Here is a 21349-nt window from a genome sequence, read left to right on the forward strand (position 1 = left end):
TTCTTCATCATTGCCTTGAAAGTTATTCCGTTCAATAAACTATTTCTAGAGGATGTTAATAACCTTTAGATTTTATGCTATTCTTACTTGTACCACTGAAGTTACTGTTTTTGTGCATTAAATTGTCCTAGAGGTACTGGTAATACTTCCTCTTAAAAGTATCTCTAGTATGGAGATTATGAAAGAATTTCAGAAATGCACTATAATGAAGCTGCTTTTTTCCCCATTGTTTACTTTTCTGACATCTGAGAATTCCAAACTTAGTTTCCTTAAAATGCCTTAAAATGTGGTTGCCTGCAGTTAGAATAGTTTTGTCTTCTGCAGCTGAATAGCTCATTCTATTCACATACCTTCTGTTTGTTCCCAAACAGTTGATCCTGTCTTAGAATTCCTGCCTTCACTCCAGAACCAGTTCTCTGAAGATGATTCATATGTCTCTTTTCCTGACCCACTTCCCCAAGCAAAACAAAGCTACAACTATACCATTTCTCCTAGTGGGGAAAAACAAACAATCTATGTTTCCACATAGACATTTACCTACACATGAATTTATTTTCAATAAATACTGTTAATCCACTATGAAGATAACCATATGCAGAAGAGTAAGAGAAATGTTTGTTGGGAGAATCAAAAAGGATCCACCATATATCATTCATGAAGTAAGGAAAAGTAAAAGATATACTTTCTCAAAATAATTCCCTAAAAGTCTCCTGAGAAAACTAAGTGGGTATAATGTATCATCTGTGATTGTGAAATTATGAGATTAGTTGAAATTAAAGCATTGGAAGATTCTATAGAAAAGTTTTAGAAAGATATATACTGTTGATATGAGCAGGTCTCTAGGATCAACTGTATAAAACTATGATAAATCTGTGACTTTGTCGCTTAGTTATAATCAGTTTTACCTCCAGTTTAACTCAGTGCTCTCTGTGTACTTCTTTGTGCCCTACTTTATAATGTTCTACCCTTATTGCATATACATATTTATTCTTTTTTCTTTGCACATAATATTATCACCTTCATAACATTCTGACTGTTAAATCTACAGTTCAAGAATCATCTCTGCATCCCCAGCTGATGGCAGGCTACCAAGATCCATAGCTAGCATCTCAAACTCAAATACCCTAAACCAAATTCAGTGTTTTCTCTTCTTCCAACAATCAAAATCCTCTACTTGATTTTCTTTCTTTAAGGAAACCATATTTTGATGAAAAGCTCAAACATGGTTTTCAGATTCTAAAACAAAGAGAGATCCTTTTCTTCTTGTAGTTTAGCCGTTATTGTTTATACAGTTCTTACTATTACTAATTATTAGTAGCAATTTTTTTAAAAGATTTTATTTATTCATTTGAGACAAAGAGACACAGAGAGAGAGAGAGAACATGAGCAGGGAGAGAGGCAGAGGGAGAGGGAGAAGCAGGCTCCCCGCTGAGCCAGGAGCCCGATGTGGGGCTCGATCCCAGGACCCTGGGATCGTGACCTGAACCGAAGGCAGACGCTTAACCATCTGAGCCACCCAGGCGCCCCTATTAGTAGCAATTTTATTGAGATATTTTGAGCCAAGTTAAAAGACCATTCCTATGACAACTCTCCAGTTATAATTAAATTATTTGTTTTTAAATTTTATCCATATTCTATTGTGAAAGGAAGCTGTTACTTCTCCATATTTCTGCAGGTTTATTATTGCAGCCAGCTCAGTAGTTGTTGCTGGTAGAATATGATTATACACCATAAATCAGAATTTCTTCACTGAATTTGACAATCACCACTCTTTAAGCATACTATATACCCATTATCATTTCCTTTATGTCTCATTTCAGCCCAGTGAACAAGCATCTTAACAAGATCCAAGCATCTTAACAAGATCCAAAGTACCAAGCCTTCTAGATAGTTTTCCTACCTCACATTTCCAAAACATTGCTGTTTGTGTTTTTCTTTTGTTATTTGGTCCTTTGTATTTTCTTCCCTGCTGTGCTTTAAGTTCCATGATGGGAAAAGTGGTAGTTCCCAATCAGCCAAATTGTACCTAGCACAAAAGTTTGTGTACAGAATTTGGTAATCTGGTTGAATTGCTTAACGTTACACATTAAATACATATTCGTTAATTGACTTGCCTCAGTACATAATTGTAGTTAAGGGAGGAAAAAATATATAACATAGGAAGTATTTTGCAAGCTGTTTTCTGAACCTACAGGGCAAATTGCCTGAGGCACTAACCAAAGAACTGGGCCATGATCCTTCTATACTTGCGAAAATGTATGATTATTTATAGACATAAACCTAAGGAGCATATATTATGTGTAGCATAATTTTTTAAAAATTATATAGACTCTTATTACTGTACCTGCATATAAGAAATTTTTGTGGTGAAAGTTTATTCTTTGAAGTACATTTTTCTTTAGTATCTTACATAAGAAAATAGAGCCAACACTAAAAAGGATTTCTTCCCATGCTCCAAAACATACCAAAAGCAAAAACAAGAAATTCTATGTCAAAATGTTTTTCTTAGGCTTCAAAGTAAACCAGAAAGCATTTTATTTGTGATTATCATGAAGTCTGAAATTCACACATTTAGTTTTTGACAGACTGTACCATAATTTATTCAAGTAGCAAGTCCGTGTTGGTATAAAATTGTGAAGATGAAAAATAAAATTGTATTTTATGAAAATAATCAATTTAAATGAAATATTTTTGGCAGTTCTCCTGTTTTTAGAATTTGTTCTGCAAGCTCCTCATAATCATCACTTATCTGCATTTCAAAGAAGGCTGAACACTGGTGTTTTGTTCTTTATTAATATGAGGACTAGATCCCAAAAGCCTGGAAGGATTGTTTCAAAAAACAGCAATATCTGAGCAAAGTGTGAAACTTTTTAAAAACTTTACTACTAGGAAATTCAGATTTTTCTCATCTGTTTACACAATTGTCTCACTTGTATGTTTTAAAGAATTATCTTTTTTTAAATAATTTCCCTTCAAAAATTGTATTTTTAAAATACCTGATGTAATCTGGTAATGAATAATTTTAATTGTATTATAGAAGTAAATATATTTGTTCCCCTGTTTTTGCCTTAGTAAAACTCATTTACTAAAAAGTAGAAATTATGCCAAGATAAAAAAAATTAAAATATCATCTGTGGGCCTGCAATAATAGTCTAAGAAAATGCTAGAAATGCTTATAATAATATACACTTAACAAACTTTGTACTAGTAATAACAACAGAAACTCTTACACATTGCTGATAGAAATATCAATAGGTAATATTACTTTGGAAAATTTGCAATATCTAATAAAGCTAGACATACTCATGCCCACCCTATGATCCAGAAATTCCTCTCCTAGAGAAAGTCTTAGACCCAATCCATACTGCCCCTAAAATGCATGTATGCACATGTATTCACATGTACTCACAAAAAGACGTGTTCAAGGATATTCATTGCCGCAGTAGCCAAAACCTAAAAGAATACCCAAATATCCTCCATAGGACACTGGATAAATTGTAATATCTTCATGTAATGGAATACTATACAGCAATGAGAATAAGCAAACCATTGCTACATGCACTTACATGGACAAATCACATAAACATAATGCTCATAAAAATAGAGCAGACTCAAATAAGTATTTATATAAAGTTCAAAAGCAGAAAAACATATTCATTGTTGTATAAGTCAGGATAGTGATTATCTTTGGGCAAAGTGGTGCCTGGAAAAGGTATAACAGTGGGAGGGGGGAGTGCATTTGTGATACTGACAATTCTACTTTTTTTATTTTTATTTTTTCTCATGGAGTACTTATCTTTATGTGCCTGGCTTATTTCACTAAGGATAATGTCCTCAAAATCTATCCATGTTGTTGCATATTGCAGAATTTCCTTCTTTTTAAATGCTGAATAGTATTCCCTCGTAGTTATATACCACATTTTTATCCATTCACCTGTCAGTGGACATTTGATGTTTCCACACCTTAGTTATTGTGACTAAACATAGAACCTTAGCTATTCTGCAATAAACATAGAACTACTAATATCTCTTCAAGATCCTGACTTTAATTCATTTAGATAAATAACCAGAATTGGGACTACCAAATCATATGATAGTTCTTTTTTAGTTTTTTGAGGGCAATTCTACTTCTTGATCCATGGTCTCTTCGCATGAGTGTGTTAACTTTGTGAAACTTTACATGGGAGCTTATTATTTGTGTACTTTTCTGTGTGTATTTTATATCTCAATAAGGTTTTTAAAAATCTTTAAAACCTATCAGAAGAAGCTTGTACTAATAAATTATTTAATTAAAAATAACTATGGTTTCCAGTTGTAGTTCTTGCCTCCAAGTTGCCTTAAAAGAATATTTCTAACTTAAAAAGATATATTTGTAAATTAATACTAAATACTATTTTGTCTTTATTTTTTATTTTATGCTTCCTTTTCCCTTTATACATAAGAAATAGATTTAATGAACAAAGAATAGTTTTCATAAGGACATTTATTTTACAAAATATTTCCAGTAGAGGGAGCATCACTTTTTTTTAACTATAAGAAATTTTAAGAGCCATCGCTGAAAATAAATATATTTAAATTTTTAAACATAAAGTTCTTCATAGAGTGATGAGTTACTCTCACCTAAGACCAGTCTAAGAGAAAAATTTTATTTAATTTATCAAAGAAGAAGAAAAACCTGATGACAAAGAATATATATATCATACAAACTTCTATATTAGGTATGTGTTTTTCAAGAGATTACATCTTTGGATTATTCATAAAAAACATTTTTATTATAATTATTTAATATTAATGAAGACATTTTTATAATTATCATCAATTTGAAATAAAATTTTTGTGAATTTCAATAAAACTAGACAAAAATCAAAGGATGTACTGATGAAGATTATATATCTAAGAATATATTATAACAAATATCATGGTGAATTACCATTATACAAATTTGACCTTATTGACCAAAATGGTTTAGTTACTGACATTAAACTTCCTAAATCTAAGTGTCTGTGAACTAAGTTACTTTGATTTCTTTGAAAAAAAAAATGCATATCATCATCTAAGATACTAAGAAATAATTATAGTAAAATGATCCATTTCACAATAATTATAGATAAATGATCCATTATAACATGAATTTTGTGCTCCCTTCCATGAAATTTTTGTAAATATAAAAGCTTTACACTCTTTGTTTTAATCCCTATAGATAAAATTTGTAACAATTGTAGTTACAAAAGTTTATAGTCATATTAAAATATTTTTCACTGAAAATATCCTAGTTTATAGTGGTTCAACCCTGTACTTCAGAAAATAAATAATTTCAAAATTATAATAACCTTCACAATTAGTTCCTGTTACTACAGGTATGTCAAAATAACATAACTTTCTGTAAGGCAGTTTTTATGACATACACTATGTTTTCTAAGGTGCCCAAAGATGAAAAATTGACATAACAACCCAGAAGACAATATTTACATACTTAAAATAAAAATATACAGAACTTACTTATTCTAATTATTTGATTTCAATCCTCTTGAAAAGCTTGTGGACCATAAAAATGGAAATCTTAGGGTAATTATAATAGTAAAGTAAAATTTACATGGTGGTTCAAAAGTCTATATGAGCATAATCTTGCTTATATATTGTTTGATTAAGAATAAGCGTTAAATTATCTGATCTTTTGACTAGCCTCTCTTTATTTAAAAAAATAAATAAAAAGGAAAGCCCACCAAATATGACTGGACATGATAAGAAAATTACATATCATTGAACAATTTTATTCTTCAGTAGGTTTCTTATATCACTTTCTCCAAAAAGATTATTCTTGACATAGAACATATCTAATGATGTATGATTTTGTCTTCATGTGTTACCCGAACTAAGCTCTTTAGACATGGTACTTGTAAGGCCTTAAGTGTTATTTATTTAAGTTATCCTCTTGATATACCAACAATGTTCAGAATTTCTCTGATTAGTATATGCTTATGTTCTAGATTTTTTGCCACTTAAAAATATTATTTCTAATTACTAAATGTTTTGTAACTTTCAAAAAGAGACTAACACTCAGAATTTATATTTCACTTAGAAAAAAGAAACTCTAAAAGCAATTTGAGAAAGAAAACCTAGGTTTGGGAAATAATTTTTCTAGGGTAATCTCAGCTGCAAATAATATGAGGCCAGTTACTAAAAAGCTCTAATTAGTGAAAATAGAACAAAATTACATGTTTTTAGAGGTCTTCATAGACCTCTAAAACTGCTGGACAGTTTTAGATAGAAAACAATGCGATACTTTCAACAAGTCAATTTCGAATTGCATTCTTGACTTCATCAATAACAAGTGGTTGCAACCTAGTGCACAAGCTTTGTTCTTCAATTGGTAAATACAAGGGACTCACCTGAGTAACAGTGCAGCTTCCCAGAAGTAAAATCCCGAAACTAATGTCCGAAAGTGTCTCACGTGGGCCATGATACGGAGAGATTTTCACGATCCTGAAATTAGTCTTACCCAAGGCATGGGGGACGAAAACCAGGAACGAAAATGTGCAATCTAACTCCGTGTGGTTTTGCAGGAGACGAACGCCTGAAAAGCTTCAGCACCTTAGACAGCTCCCCGCAGTAAGTAAAGACCTTTTCTTTCAAACACTTAAAATTCCCTTTCGACCCCTGCTCTGAGCATTGAGCAGAAGGAAGATTCTCAGGGTACAAATGTGCAGGTGACTTACACGGTGAACGCGGAATAAGGGGTGAGATGAAATGTCTGAAGTGCCTAGGTTCTGGGCAACAGTTCATTGAAGCTCTAGCGGCAAAGAAAGAATGCCTGACTCTCAGACACTGAAGAAAAAATAGCAGCAACAGCGGGAACAAGGATGCTTCTGCACCTGCTCCAAGCGCCGCCCGCCGAATCCCACTCTCCACCTTTGAGTAAAACCCGTCACAGCTAGCGCGGCAAAGGGAAGCGGGGGCGGAGCCAGACGACACTGTTCTGTCTGCCAATCACGACCGCACAGCGGGACAGAGTGGCAGGCCACTCACGACCGTAGGCGGTGCTTAACGCTTCACCCTTTAAAAAAAGCGGTGAATAACTGGTGCAGAGCCTTAACTATGACTGGAGGGAGTTGGGGGAAGAAAGCCTCAGGACTCAGCATTGGAAGAGCCAGCAGCTTTTGTGAATTAGGTAGCAGAATAGCGCTGGAGAGACCCTTTATTGTTCCCTTCCGGGAAAAGGCACAATTTAGGAACGAAAGGTCTTTTCAGATGTGACCCCATGTCTTTGACCTTATGTCGAAATGCAGGAGTCAACAGTAAACCCAGACCCTTAGAAAGGGCTAGGGAAGAGCAGAAAAATTGGTACATGAGCATCAATGAAACAGGAGAATCAGCTGCTTCTAGAATTCTCATAACCATGGCTAGCTTCCTTCTGGCCAAGAAGCATTGTTGACTAGAGTAAGTTGAGTTTCTTTCCGTTGTAATAAGGGTTCTAAAAGGCTGAAGGTGGGAAATCTAAAGAGATGGGTACTAGAGACACAATGCTACCCACCATTTTTTTTTTCTTACACATTTTCCATATCTTAACAGTAAGTTCAAGTGAAGAGGACAACTAGGTCATAGGGTACATCTTCTATCATTCATATCTCTCTCCCTTCTCTCGCCCTCCCTCTCTCTCAGCCCACCCACCCCCAACCATTTACATGGGAATTTGGATTGAAGACTAGAAAGGAAAAGTTTGTGTATGTTGTGTGCATGCTTATTCATGTATCTCAAAATGAAATTTAAAAAGATTAAAACCTATGCTATTAGATCTTTATAGTGGCTTTTATTTACTATCAACAAAGATTAAAACTTTCACTACTTGAATTTTAGCTTCTCCCTAAAACTTCCTTAGGTATTTATTCTGAAAGCCCTACTTTAATCACTTAACTTTCTCAATGACTAAACTATATGCCAAGAATGTCTTCTTAATCTTTCACACAAACATTTTCTTGTTAATTAACTTCCAGCAGCAATTGACATATTGACTATCTTGTAATTCTTTATTTAACTGGAAAAGTATAAGTTATTACCTTCTCACCCTCTTAAATGAGGACACAATGAAAAAATATCTCTTTTTATTCTTTAGTAGACAAGGTTATTTACATTTAGTGAGAATAAAGAATTTTTGGATTTATTTTTATGTGTTATTACTATATTTGTCTCTTTTTGCATCTTAGTTTTCTGATTTAAATTACAAACTTCCAGAAGTCTCATAAGAAATATCACTGGTTCTACCCATGAAAATGGCACCCAGAGAAGGTTCATACAATTTTAATCAACTCAATTTTTCAATGAACCATTTGAAAGCTCAGTAAGAACAAATGCTTTTTAGCTGGTCATTCTTTGAATGGCAATAATTCTTTTAAAAACCACACATAATAAATGAAACAAAACTTACTATATTTCAAGAAGACCTGGATTCCTTGCCTTGCTTCACCACTACCTAACTGGCTATCTTTGGAAAAGTAATCTACTTTTAAAAGTATTTTTATTTAATATATTTTTTAAAATATATTTATTAAGGGAATTGAGTTAAATTACCTCTGAGATTCATTCTCTGGCCCGAAGGAAACAACCAATGGATATTTGTTTAAGTGAGCAAATTAATGCACAATATTTAAAATTCTGAGTTTACATTAATCTGGAGAGTTAGGTTACATGACAGTTTTTAAAAGGTAGGATAAATTTAGCTATTTCATCTCATTATTAACATGAAAGCATATAAATATTATACTTTATCAAATTAATAGATCTAGTCAATCAGTTTTTGGGTATAAATGTCATGTAAAAGAACTGTAATATGGAATCCCCAGATTACTAGTTTTTCATAGCACCATTATTATTTCCTTCAAATTATTTATGAAAAGTTATGATCTTTCTCATTTATTTGTTTGACTTTTCCACTGCAGTGAGGATAATGGCCATTTATTTAGCATAGAACCTAACATACAGTATATACTCAATAATCATTGAATGCATTAATAATCATATTAGAAATGCAATATATATATATTTTAATTAGATTTGTGAATTTGTTACAATGCATTGGGTACTAGGTTAATTTTGATTAAATAAATTAGAAATTAATGAAAGAGTGGGTTGTAATGCCTTGTTTCTTAAGCTAACATTTAATGATTAATTTTCCAGGGCTTCTTGTCTATGAATTTTTATGTTGTTTGCTTTTAATTTCTGTAAGATCAAAATGAATTTCATGCATCTACATACTTGTGACAGCTATTCTTATACATTATATCCTTTTGAGAATAATAGTCCTGATTGGATGGGTAGGTGAATGAAAGTGTTTTTGGAAAAAAGACCATTCTATGGCTGATGACTAGCCCATTTACATAAAATTAAGCTGGATTCTGATTCGGTCAAATCTCTTCTCTTCTCCTCATTGCCTTTATTATTTCTTGAACTAATGGATTATATTTTATATTATATAAGACATGGGATTTCAGAGCTGAATGGGTTATTAATCTTCATCAAATTTAATACTTTCCTTTCAAAAAGAAAGTAATTGTAGCCTGAAGTGGTTAAGTGATGGTTACAAACCCTCATATTCAGCAAGTTGAAAATATCAAACTTGAATTTGGTGTCACTGGCTCAGTGTCTAGCATTTTGCCTACCCCCACTCCTCTATCTTTATTATGTCTACTGGTGTCTCAAACCTTATGCATATTGACTAACCTACAGATAAGTAAATCAATTTCAGTCTAGTGATAAAGCTTTTTTCATATGCTCAGTTGTTAGTACCTATGACCTAAAACATATAATGCTTTATACATATTGATAAAATGATTTGCAATTTAATAAAAGACTAATTTACTTTATTGAAGTCAATGTAGTATGTGGTTAAAAATAGTTTACTGAGAGTTGATCAGATTTAGTAGTGTTGGGTCTCACCAAAAGTTTATGTATAAGTCAAAATGCCAATTTAAAAAGTTACAAAAAGTTACATCATTTTTGGAATAATTAGAATATTTATATTTTTGAATTAACACTTTGGGAAAGTTGAAAATATTGATTTATTTTTTCTTTTTTTACCTTTATTTAGATATAATTGACAAATAAAATCATACTATATTTAAAGTGTAAAACATAATGATTTGCTATATGTGTATACACTATGAAAGGATTTTCACAATTGAGTTAATCAGCACATCCATCATGGCATGTTTACCTTTCTATTTTTTTCCTTTTTTTCAATTAATTAACATATATTATTTGTTTCAGGGGTACAAGTCTGATTCATCAGTCTTATATAATGCCCAGCGCTCATTACAACACATACCCTCCCCAATGTCCATCACCCAGTTACCCCATCTCTCCACCTCCCACCCCTCAGTTTGTTTCCTATGATTAATAGTCTCTTATGGTTTGTCTCCCTCTCTGGTTTTGTCTTGTTTCATTTTTTCCTCTCTTCCTCTATGATCTTCTGCCTTGCTTCTTAAATTCCACATATCAGTGAGATCATATGATAATTGTCTTTCTCTGATTGAAGAAAGTCTTAATTTAGGAGTCAATCAGAAAGTTGCTTGTTCAATACAAATCAGATAGAGGAGACTTAATCTTATTACAGATGTAGTTAATGTCACCAAGGATATGAACCTAGTGAATTTATCTTTTGTATAGGGATCTGCCTACTACTAAACAAACTACAATAATCATGATATGTTAGCTGATCAGGTGCCTCTTTTTGGAATAGTGGTAGAAATATCTAATAATTTATCTCCATTTTCTTGTCCAGGATACAAAATTTCTCACATGAATCTCAGCAACAGCCTCCTAATTATTTCTCCTGTTTGCTCTGTTATTCCCTTTGTTTATCCTCGCTTGTGAATATTAAGGGGTTTTTGTTTGTTTCTTTTGTTTGTTTATTTTAGTATATCAGAAAATGCCACTTCTATTCCTAAAACCCTTTAATGCCTTTCCATTGCAATAGATTAAAATCTATAGTTCTCTTTACAGATGACAAGGCTCTGAATGATTTTCTATCGGCAAGCTCCTCAACTTCATTTTTTCTTAGTCTCCCTTTTTCCCACTATGCACCAGTAACATAAGCTGTTTCTTATCTCATGATTTTTCTACCTCATTCTTCCTCTTGGACTTCTTATGCCTAGTCTTTTTCTAGCCTTTAATTCATAATATAGATCTTTCTTTCTTTCTTTTTCTTTCAAAAATGTCCCTTTTACCTTTAAATCAAGATTCATGTCCTTCATAGATTAAATTATAATTTGATGTTTGCCTTTGTTTGAATACTCTTGAACAGCAGGGGCTATATGCATCTTTATGCTAACACAGTGTCTGACACATCATAGGTGACCAGGAAATATCTGCTGAGTGAATGAATGAATGCATAAACATTCTCTGCTCTTGATCCTCCCTTTTCTAGAGTCCATTCTTATTAATCTCTTTGAACCCATTCTTTTTTCAAAATTATTTAAGATATCTACATCGTGGTGTTCTTTCCAGGCCAAATATATTCCTTCGTCATCTAAACGTAACCTTCAAGTTCATATGTGTGCCCCTAGTTCATTCTGAGAGTGCCTTCTTTATAAGTAAGATTAATATTATTCAGTATATTGTAATTTTTACTATTTTAGCACTCAGACTGTCATCTTTTTTTGCAAAATTGTAGTGGTAATTTGCCATAATTCCCTAGATGACGTTAAATAGTGAGATATTTGAAGCAGTTAATTTACTGAATATTTCATTCTTTCCCTGAATATTTGGTGCTAAGTAGGCACAACTTGTAAAAGTACCTCCAAATAATTTCTTCAACCAATTTATTTATCAACAAATATAGTTTATAATATGCACATCTCAGGTGCTTCCTGAGATACACATGTGAATGACAAATCTTTTCCCAGAGGAACTGCAATCTATATAATATGTAAGATATACATGAATATTCATTGTATCTCAGAGAATGTAAGTATTGAATGATGCAAAGAGAAATGCTATGGGAATTCAAATGAAGTATTTTAAAATGAAAAACATGAGAACATTAGAAAATTTTCATAAAGTAGGGGATATTTAACAAAGCTTTGAAACCAATTCACAGATCATTTTTAGAATTTATGTGGAAATTATAGTGAAAAAAACTTTGTAAGAGGAAAGCAAAAAATCTTCAAAAACATAGAAGCAGAAAAAGTGGGGTGAATAGGACTTGAGTGATAACATTTGTGCAGTTAACAACTGTATTGGATACTTTGCCTATTTTCTTAATTTCTGCTCTCAAGACCCTAAGGTATACATAATCTGATCCATGTTTTAATGATGAAGAAACTGAGGTTCAAAAATTTTAAGCAGCTTTTCCAATATCACAATTTACATTATTAGTATATAAAAAAAAAGGAGTGACTGAAGGAAAGTAGTGAAAAAGAAGTTTGAGGCATATCATAGAGGGCCATAGATACTGGGTCAAATAATGCACTATATTATGAAATAAAGTGAAAAATTGTTGCTAAATTTTCTGGATGGTTAATAACATGTAAACATGGTTGTAGTGTCAGGAGATTCCTTCATACACTTATTAATGAACCAATCAGTAACCCCCCCCATTTCCTATTTATACTCTTGAGGAGATTTTCTCATTGCGTAGATTTTTCCATCACAGGCCTCTTACATATTGAAATATAAAAAAGCTCTCAAACAAATAAAACACAAAATACCACAACTTTAACTGGTATCCTTTCCATTTGGGATCTGAGGTGACTTATGAGCATGATTCTCTTTCTCAGTATCAAACACATGTCATCATACACTAAATTACTTGTGGCAATGAACTACAGATTGGAATACATATCAATACCTTATTTTTCAAAATGGATAACAATACTACTTTATGAGAAATTCAATAAAAGATTTTCTTCAAAAATCTGACTTAATTTGAAAATGATGAATACTGACATCTATTGTTAAATTTCCAGGCTAGAAAAAAAAAAAAACAACCCTGAAAAGTTTAGCAATCTTTTACATACTCGTATTGATTTATTTCTAAAATAATATTATTTACTTCATTAACAAAAAGGTCAGGCACAGGATGTGAAGTACTACTGAATTTTAATTATTAGGCAATAGCTAACCACTTGTGATTTGAAGGCTAAAGATTACAGTTTTATTATTTTGTAGGATAATAAATTAGTGATGCATATATTAATCTCCACAGCTTTGTCAGGAACATTAAGAACTTACCTATTGTAACATATTACTAAATAACAATTAGACTGCATAAGCATTAATCAGAATACATAATGATATGCTATAATTAATAATTTACCCCTATAGAAACAATTACAACCCGTAGATTTATAGTTAATAAATATTCTATGATTTTGACTATTAATTTCTAATTTATGAAAATGATGAAAATTTATATGTATTTTTTAAATTTTTTTATTTTAAAGATTTTATTTATTTATTTATTTGAGAGAGATAGAGAAACAGCATGAGAGGGGAGAGGGTCAGAGGGAGAAGCAGGCTCCCCGCTGAGCTGGGAGCCTGATGTGGGACTCGATCCCAGGACTCTGGGATCATGACCTGAGCCGAAGGCCGTCCCTTAACCAACTGAGCCACCCAGGCACCCAAAAATTTATATGTATTTTATAGGAAAATTATTGCTCCCAACTTTCTTACAAATTTAGTTAAGATTTCCTTAACAGTTTATTTCTGGTATTTTTGACAGAGTAGATATCCTAAAAAAAAAAAAATCATTTTGTAAATACCTAAAGTACTAGGAAAGTATTTGCTTAAAAAGCCTAAACGCTTAGCTGAGATTGCACAGAAATTGCCTAAGCCAAAAAAGCAGGGAGCAAAAAAATCAAGGGAGGACTAAAGCTATAATGATTCCAATAGTAATCAGTTGATCCCTCTTGGACTACAGCTTCAGTTTTTACCACATACTCAACGACACAGCTCAAACAGAGGGCTAAAAGACTTATGTCTTTTTTTTTTTTTTTTAAGATTTTATTGGAGTGGCTCAGTCGTTAAGCGTCTGCCTTTGGCTTAAGTCATGATTCCAGGGTCCTGGGATCCAGCCCCACATCGGGCTCCCTGCTCATCGGGAGACCTGCTTCTCCCTCTCCCACTCCCCCTGCTTGTATTCCTGCTCTCTCTCTCTTTCTCTCAAATAAATAAAGTCTTTAAAAAAAAGATTTTATTTATTCATTTGAGAGAGAGAGAGAGACAGAGAGACAGAGAGAGAGAGAGAGACAGAGGATGAGCAAGGGGGAAAGGCAGAGGGAGAAGCAGACTCCATACTGAGCCGGGAGCCCAACGTGAGGCTCAATGTGGGGCTCGATCCCAGGGCCTGGAGATCATGACCTGAGCTAAAGGCTCAATCCCAGGGCCTGGAGATCATGACCTGAGCCAAAGGCAGACACTTAACCATCTGAGCCACCCAGGTGCCCCAGAGTTATGTCTTTTAACCAAAAATCCCAAGAATTAATAATCATAGGGGAAATACTGGGAAAACTATCCACATTCCAAAGGATTCTGAGAAGGAAACTTGTCTCAGCTTTAGCTCTTAATGGAAGCAGAAAAATCTCACTGAAGACTTATTTGCCAAAACAAACTAACACACAGTTTTTGAGCCAGAATTAACACCACCTAAGGGCACATAAATGCCAGGTTACAAATATGTATTTAACTGGTGCTGTGATTGTAATGTCCTAGAAATGTGGCAGAAACAACCATAGATACTCCCTGGAGGAATGTATTTTAAGACTGAGTTTGAAAGAATTCCCACAGATAAAACTTCCAAAGAACATATGGTCAATATATATAAAATGAATAGACAGGCCACCATGAATTAGAGTCAGCAAAGCAGTTAAAAAAGAATTAGAAAAGCAAAGACTATAGATGTTGAGCAAAGACGATACACTAGAGAATATAAAATAAGTGTGCTTACTATGTGAAAAGAATAAAAATATGACAAGCACTATAAGCTGGCCAGATGGATCTGAAAAATAACCAAGGGAGTATCTAGAATAAAACTTATGAAAGCTGGGCGCCTGGGTAGCTCAGTCGTTAAGCGTCTGCCTTTGGCTCAGGTCATGATCCCAGGGTCCTGGGATCGAGTCCTGCATCGGGCTCCCTGCTCGGCGGGAAGCCTGCTTCTCCCTCTCCCACTTCCCCTGCTTGTGTTCCTGCTCTCACTGTGTCTCTCTCTGTCAAATAAATAAAATCTTTAAGAAAAAAAAACAAAAAAAAAACTTATGAAAGCTGAAATTAAAAATCATTGGATAGTTGAAGCAGCAGATTAAATATGCTGAAATAGAATTTGTGGGTTGGAAGATAGATCTAAAAAATTATATAATGCGAGCCAACAGAGTCAGAGGTATTCAGAATAGTTTCAAAGAAATGGAGAAAAGATTCATAATTTCCAGCAAACATTGGATTTGTGTTTCTCCCCCTTCCCTCAAAAAAAAGATAAATTAAATGGAGATAAGTAAAATACGAAGAAATATTAACTAAGATTTTTATCAAAATTATTAAAGACATGGTTTTTACATTTTTAGAAGTGAAAAGTGTCCCAGGAGGACAAGTAGACAGAAAACTACAACTAGACTTACCTTAATTAGTACCATTAAAGAAAAAAAGCATTCAATAAAAATTAACATGTGAGAAAGGCTTTATTCAAGGGGATAGGAGGACTATCACCGTAGGTATATCACTACTGAGATGGAATTTTGCAGTGGGGGAGAGAGATTAGACTCAACTCCAGTATAGCTTGGGCAGGTAGAAATTTATAGTCAAGGAGCAGAGTGCAGGGCAGTTTTATTGACTAAGGGAGGGGCATCTGGGTGGCTCAGTTGGTTAAGTGTCTGCCTTCGGCTCAGGTCATGATCTCAGGGTCCTGGGATCGAGCCCCTCATTGGGCTCTCTGCTCAGCAGGGAGTCTGCTTCTCCCTCTCCCTCTGCAGCTCCCCCTGCTTGGGCTCTCTTGCTCTCTCTCTCTCTGTCAAATAAAGAAATAAAATCTTAAAAAAAAAAAAAAAAAGCTACTAAGAGAAACAGGGGCAAGGGGGGATTCTGGCTAAACTGACCTAACAGGATTCTTGCTATAGGCTAGCCAGCTGACCTGGGGCATGGTGGAGGATGAGGAACAAGATCAGATACCAATGGCTATCAGATATTGAGGGTGTGGGGTTCTGATTAAAAGGAATTAGCAGAATTCTTGCTAAAATTGGGCAATACAGATATGAACTCAGAAGTCCAAAAGTCAGGCCTAGTTGGAATAAAGTTCAGGGGAGGCTGAGTAGAGCTTGGTCAATGAGAAAACTTGTGTCAATACAACTACCTAATACTAAAGTTAAAGAAAAGGTCTCAAACTCCACGACAGAGAAAGGACAGATTATTTTTAAAAATGAAGATAAGGAGGAACAGCTATATGCAGTTTCTAAGAATCAGAAGTAAACTAAAGGATATATGGAAAGATAAAAGTAAAAGGAGGGGAAAGTACATCAGGTTACTGTTAACCAATAAATAAAAGCCAGTGTAGCCACACTAATATTAAACAAATTGAAGAAAATTGCATATTTACACAAAAAAGAGTCTTTATATAGTGAAAGAAATTTCACCAGAAAGATGTGAAACTTCTAAATATGTATGCATTTAATAATATAGTTTTAAAACTTGTAATGCAAAAAACAGGCATTTTAATATTCTATTCAAGAGCTGTTAGATCAAGCTTACAAAAAAATCAGGATATGAATTTTGAAAAAATATATATATTTGGTATTATATTTTATATATATTATGTGGGGTGTGTGTGTGTGTGTGTGTGTGTATACACACATATAGTCAACAAATTTTATCTAATGAATATTCAAAGTTATATCCCCAAATTTTGTCATAAACATTCTTTTTAGGCATGTGTTGAACATCCGTAAAAATTGAACATAATAATGTATGCTATAAATTTCAATTAATTTAAAGAAGTGCTATCATTTCAGAGGATGGATTTATGACTGAAATTTAATCAAGTTAAAATGACTGCATTAAGAAACTTGTTGGGCAGGGTTGGGGGGTGCTGTAACACCTGGGTGGCTCGGTCTGTTAAGCGTCGGACTTGATTTGCGCTCAGGTCATGATTTCAGGGTCATGGGATTGGCCCTGTGTAGGGCTCTGTGCTCAGTGGAGCATTTACTTGAGATTTTTCTCTCTCCCTCTCCCTCTGTCCCCACCCTGTGCTCTCTCTCTTTCTCTCTAAAATAAATAAATAAATCTTAAAAAAAAAGAAACTTGTTGGTGCAACAAATATATAAATATTTATCAGTATATATGGCAAATCAAAAAAAATTGAAGATAATAAAAATGCATATTAAAAAAGCTAAGCTGTTGACTAATTAGAAAAGCGTAGCCTTAAATGGTCATAAAATAAAGGCTGAAAATTAGTAATATATGATACCTCTTTGGCATGTTGGAATGAACAACTGGATGTTCATAAATGTAGAAAGAAAAAATAAATGTAAGAGTAAAAATACAGTGTAAAACAAACATAATATAGATGACCACCAAAGCCAAATATTTTTGAATTTTATAGTTGATAAATTTAATAATAATATAACATATTATTATAATATAGTAATCAAAGTGTTTGTAGGCAGGATATTTCCTAAAAATAATATAATAATAATATAATAGTCTAAGTATTGGTAGACAGAGTATTTCTTTAAAAATCAAGAAGAATAAAGACTGACAACTCAAAAGAAAACAAACATGGAAACATTTCGTCAACAGGAATTTAAAAAAAAGAAATAAGTCATTTATGCAATTAGTTGCAATTTATGCAATTTAAGATACTACACTTTATTTGTAGGTAAGGAATGCAAATTATATTATGAGATAAAATGTTAAAGCCAACAGACTGAAGAAGTTAAGTTTAATCAATAATACCAATTGTTCCAAGAATGTGGGATCAATATAGAATTTATGTAGAGCTAATGAAAATATACATAAGACCTATTAATACCATGGTTGTGAGCCAATTGTGCATTTGATTGCAATAGAAAATTGCCTATTCTCCCCTTTTAAATTATAAAACTCTAAAAATTCTTTTGAGTGGCATATTTTAGAATATTTTTAAAGTCTATTTAATTAAGTAGTTATTAACTATTTATCCTTTTTAACAAAAAGAAGGCATTTAACATGATTTATTAATTCTTTTACTTTTGAATTTTCAAACTAAAGCTTTTCTTCTCTCTGCAATTTTCTCCCCTCCACCTTTCACTAAGCTTAAATGAAATGCAAACTGATTTGTTTTACTAGGGAGCTCCCACTTGACAAAGTGATTAAACTTAAATGATGACTACTTTTAAACCAAGTAGTTCTTTTTCTTTGTTTTTCCCAAATGTATTGGAAAATATTTTATGCTTTACCTTTCACTCAGGTGAAAATGCAAATAAATAACCCATAGGGTCGTGTATAGATAAAAACTTTCATAGCAGCAATAACAGCTTTGAGTATTTTAAAAAATTCTCATTCATTTTCAGCTGGTAATGTGTAGAATGTATATGTGAAATTCTAAGGTTGCTTATGATAATGTTCTCTTGGTTTTCATGATCCCCTGGACTAGAGTCCTTTTATGATTCTAGCTATGTCCAGATTTGGTGTTGCAATTTGCCTACATTTATGGTATGTGGGGTCAAGACTAATCTAGCTTAATTAATAAATTCAATAAAGTATTACGGATAGACAGTTGATCTAAATATGACGGTTGTGAGTTGAATCATATCCCCTGAATGGAGGTATGTTTGGAGTCCTAACCTTCTATACCTCAGAATGTGATTATTTGGAAATAGAATCTTTATAGAGATGATCAAGTTAAAATAATTCATTAGGAGGGGTCCTAAGGCAGTATGACTAGTATCCTCATAAAAGGGGAAATTTGGACACAGAGATAGATACTCATAGAAAGAAGATGAAAGGGGCACAGGGAAAAGATGGCCATCTATGAGCTAAGAAGAGGGGCCTGGAACAGATCCTTCTTTCATGGTCCTCAGAAGGAACCAAAGCTAACACCTTGATTTTGGACTCCTAGCCTCCGTAGCTGTAAAACAATACATTTCTGTTGTTTTACCCCCATTTGTGGTACTTTTTAAATGGCAGCCCTACCAAACTAATACATGGGGCTCTCTACACATTTTCTCCAAACTCTTGCCTACTTGTCTTTTCCAAGTCAATTTGCTGTTGAAATCAATCCACTAATGGGAACAGGAGAAGCTTTAGGCTTGAAGGAGATCTTGACAGAGAAAACTGATGAGGACTCTTTCTTCCCTGGGCTAGAATAGAATCACCACGTACTGAGCAAAAACCTGGCACGCAGAAATTCCCAGAGGAAAATTTGACATTGGTGAAAGTTTGTCCAATGTGTGTGATCTTATACTCTGGTTTCTCTTCAGATCGCATAAATCTTTCGCCTTTTACCAATGTGTGTGATCTTAGAAACTAGGGAGGAGCTGGACTACATCTTCTCTTGAAGTTCCCTAGAGACCTGGGAACTGCAAAGGCTTCATCCTGCTACTCAGCAGGGGACTAGCAGCCCTTCTACCCCTGTACCGTTGGCTCAGGGTTGTAAAAACTGGCCAGACCGCCCCATTTGTTTACTCCTAACACCAGATCTAAAGGCCAATAGAGAAAATAACAAATCATCTAAGGGATTCTAATGGCCAGAGAGAGGAAGATCCAGTCAGCACAAGCACATTTCATGCCAGCAAAATAGAGTTGCTGCAAGAGACAGAAAACTACTTGAACAAATAACAAAAGCCCTTAAGAAAATTCAAGTGAAATCCCAATCACAAATGCTTTCTGGAGCTAAAATAACAGGATTTCCCGACTAAATACTTCAGTAAGTAAACTGAAAGATAGTATGTTCAAATCATGAACCCACTTACAGATATAGAAGATCTAGTAGAAGAAATGTCTCAAAGCCCAGAGTGAAAATATAAAGTGGCACAAGTTGTGGTGGAAGAAAAAAACCTCAAACAATATGCCATTTAGAGAGTAGATACAATAAAAATAACAAAAAATTTGGAATTCCATAAGAAAAAAATTATAGAGCTTAAGAGATAGTAAGGAACAAATATATAAAGAAATCTCTTAATGAGTTGAATAAAGAACTAAATTATCCTATTGAGGAGACTCACTGAACTTTAGGCAGGTTTGAAAAGAAAAAAGAGCCAGGCATACTTTGTTAATGAGTAATTAATAAATTTAAAATCAAGAAAAATACCACAAGCTTTCAGATAGATTCTAATGTAAAAATCTAAGTAAACAATTAGAAAAAAAAAGAATCCAGCAATTTAGCTAAGGAGAAAAAAGCACTGTGTAAGTGGAGTTTATAGCAAGAAGACAAGAGTCTTTTGATATAAGAAAATATGCTAACATAATCAAGTATCAACAAATTTAAGAAATAAACATGATTACTAATGGAGTTTGTCAAGATCTGATAAAATTTCTAAATTTCAAAAATAAAAAAGGTATGTATGTATAATATTTGGATGCAATAAATATTGTCACACATGCTGCAGAAAATATTATGGTAAAAGTTAAAGCATTATAGCATTTTAATAATATTTGGAAATTAAACCTTTATTATTCTACAATGTTTGCAGGTTTTGTGAATGCAATAAAGCATTTAGAATAATGAAATGACTCATATAAGACTCAAAGCCTAGAGAGCTCATAGAAGTAAGAATATTATTATGGTCTATTTATATAATGTCAGGAAGCAAGAATTCCTGTCCCCTTCAAGGTCCTTCTAGCTGAACTAAGACTCAAATTGACATGAGACAGATTAACAGGAGAAAATAAAATTTAATAGCATATGGGAATCCACATAGACATGGAAATTCTAAAGACAGGCAGAATGAGGTATATATGTCATTCTGAACTAAGGATAAGGAGGTAGGGTCTGGGTCTTCAAAAGACAAGAATGCAATCCTCAGGAAGAATGAAAAAGAGTAAATGTTTGGTATGCAAATGTTTGCTGGGCCACTCAGAAACCGCGAGACAGAGAGGACTTGGAAACTGACCTTGCTAAGTTCCTCCCTGCTTGCTATATCTAGTTCATATCCTAATGTAGCTCTCTATCTATGGTGTTAGCTCTTTTCCTGGAGCAGGTCCTCTGTCTAAATCGTTTTAGGCAGTTGTGGGACGGCAAAGGGCTTTTCCTGAATCTGCTGGGTCTTGATTGCTTTAAACTCAAAATAATCATTATGCCTAAGCATATTTTGGGGAGACTTGTCTTGAACCCCTTCAATAGGATAAATATATTTAGGTTTAAGTGGAGAGAGGGAAATGGAGACATACATACAAA

At 33.4% G+C, this 21349-nt stretch overlaps 1 protein-coding gene across 2 annotated transcripts in view; it reads right to left on the reverse strand.

The window, feature by feature from the left end:
* GLRA3 (glycine receptor alpha 3) overlaps positions 1 to 6911 on the reverse strand; it is a 195670-nt gene extending 188759 nt beyond the window's left edge. For both annotated transcript variants that reach the window (XM_036092328.2, XM_036092327.2), the window contains exon 1: positions 6390 to 6911. In XM_036092328.2, the coding sequence (XP_035948221.1) occupies positions 6390 to 6460 (71 nt within the window). In that variant the 5' untranslated portion in view covers positions 6461 to 6911. The remainder of the gene's footprint in view (positions 1 to 6389) is intronic.
* Positions 6912 to 21349: the final 14438 nt, after the last annotated feature.

The sequence above is a fragment of the Halichoerus grypus genome, chromosome 3, assembly GCF_964656455.1.
Source record: "Halichoerus grypus chromosome 3, mHalGry1.hap1.1, whole genome shotgun sequence".
In the NCBI taxonomy this organism is placed as follows: Eukaryota; Metazoa; Chordata; class Mammalia; order Carnivora; family Phocidae; genus Halichoerus; species Halichoerus grypus.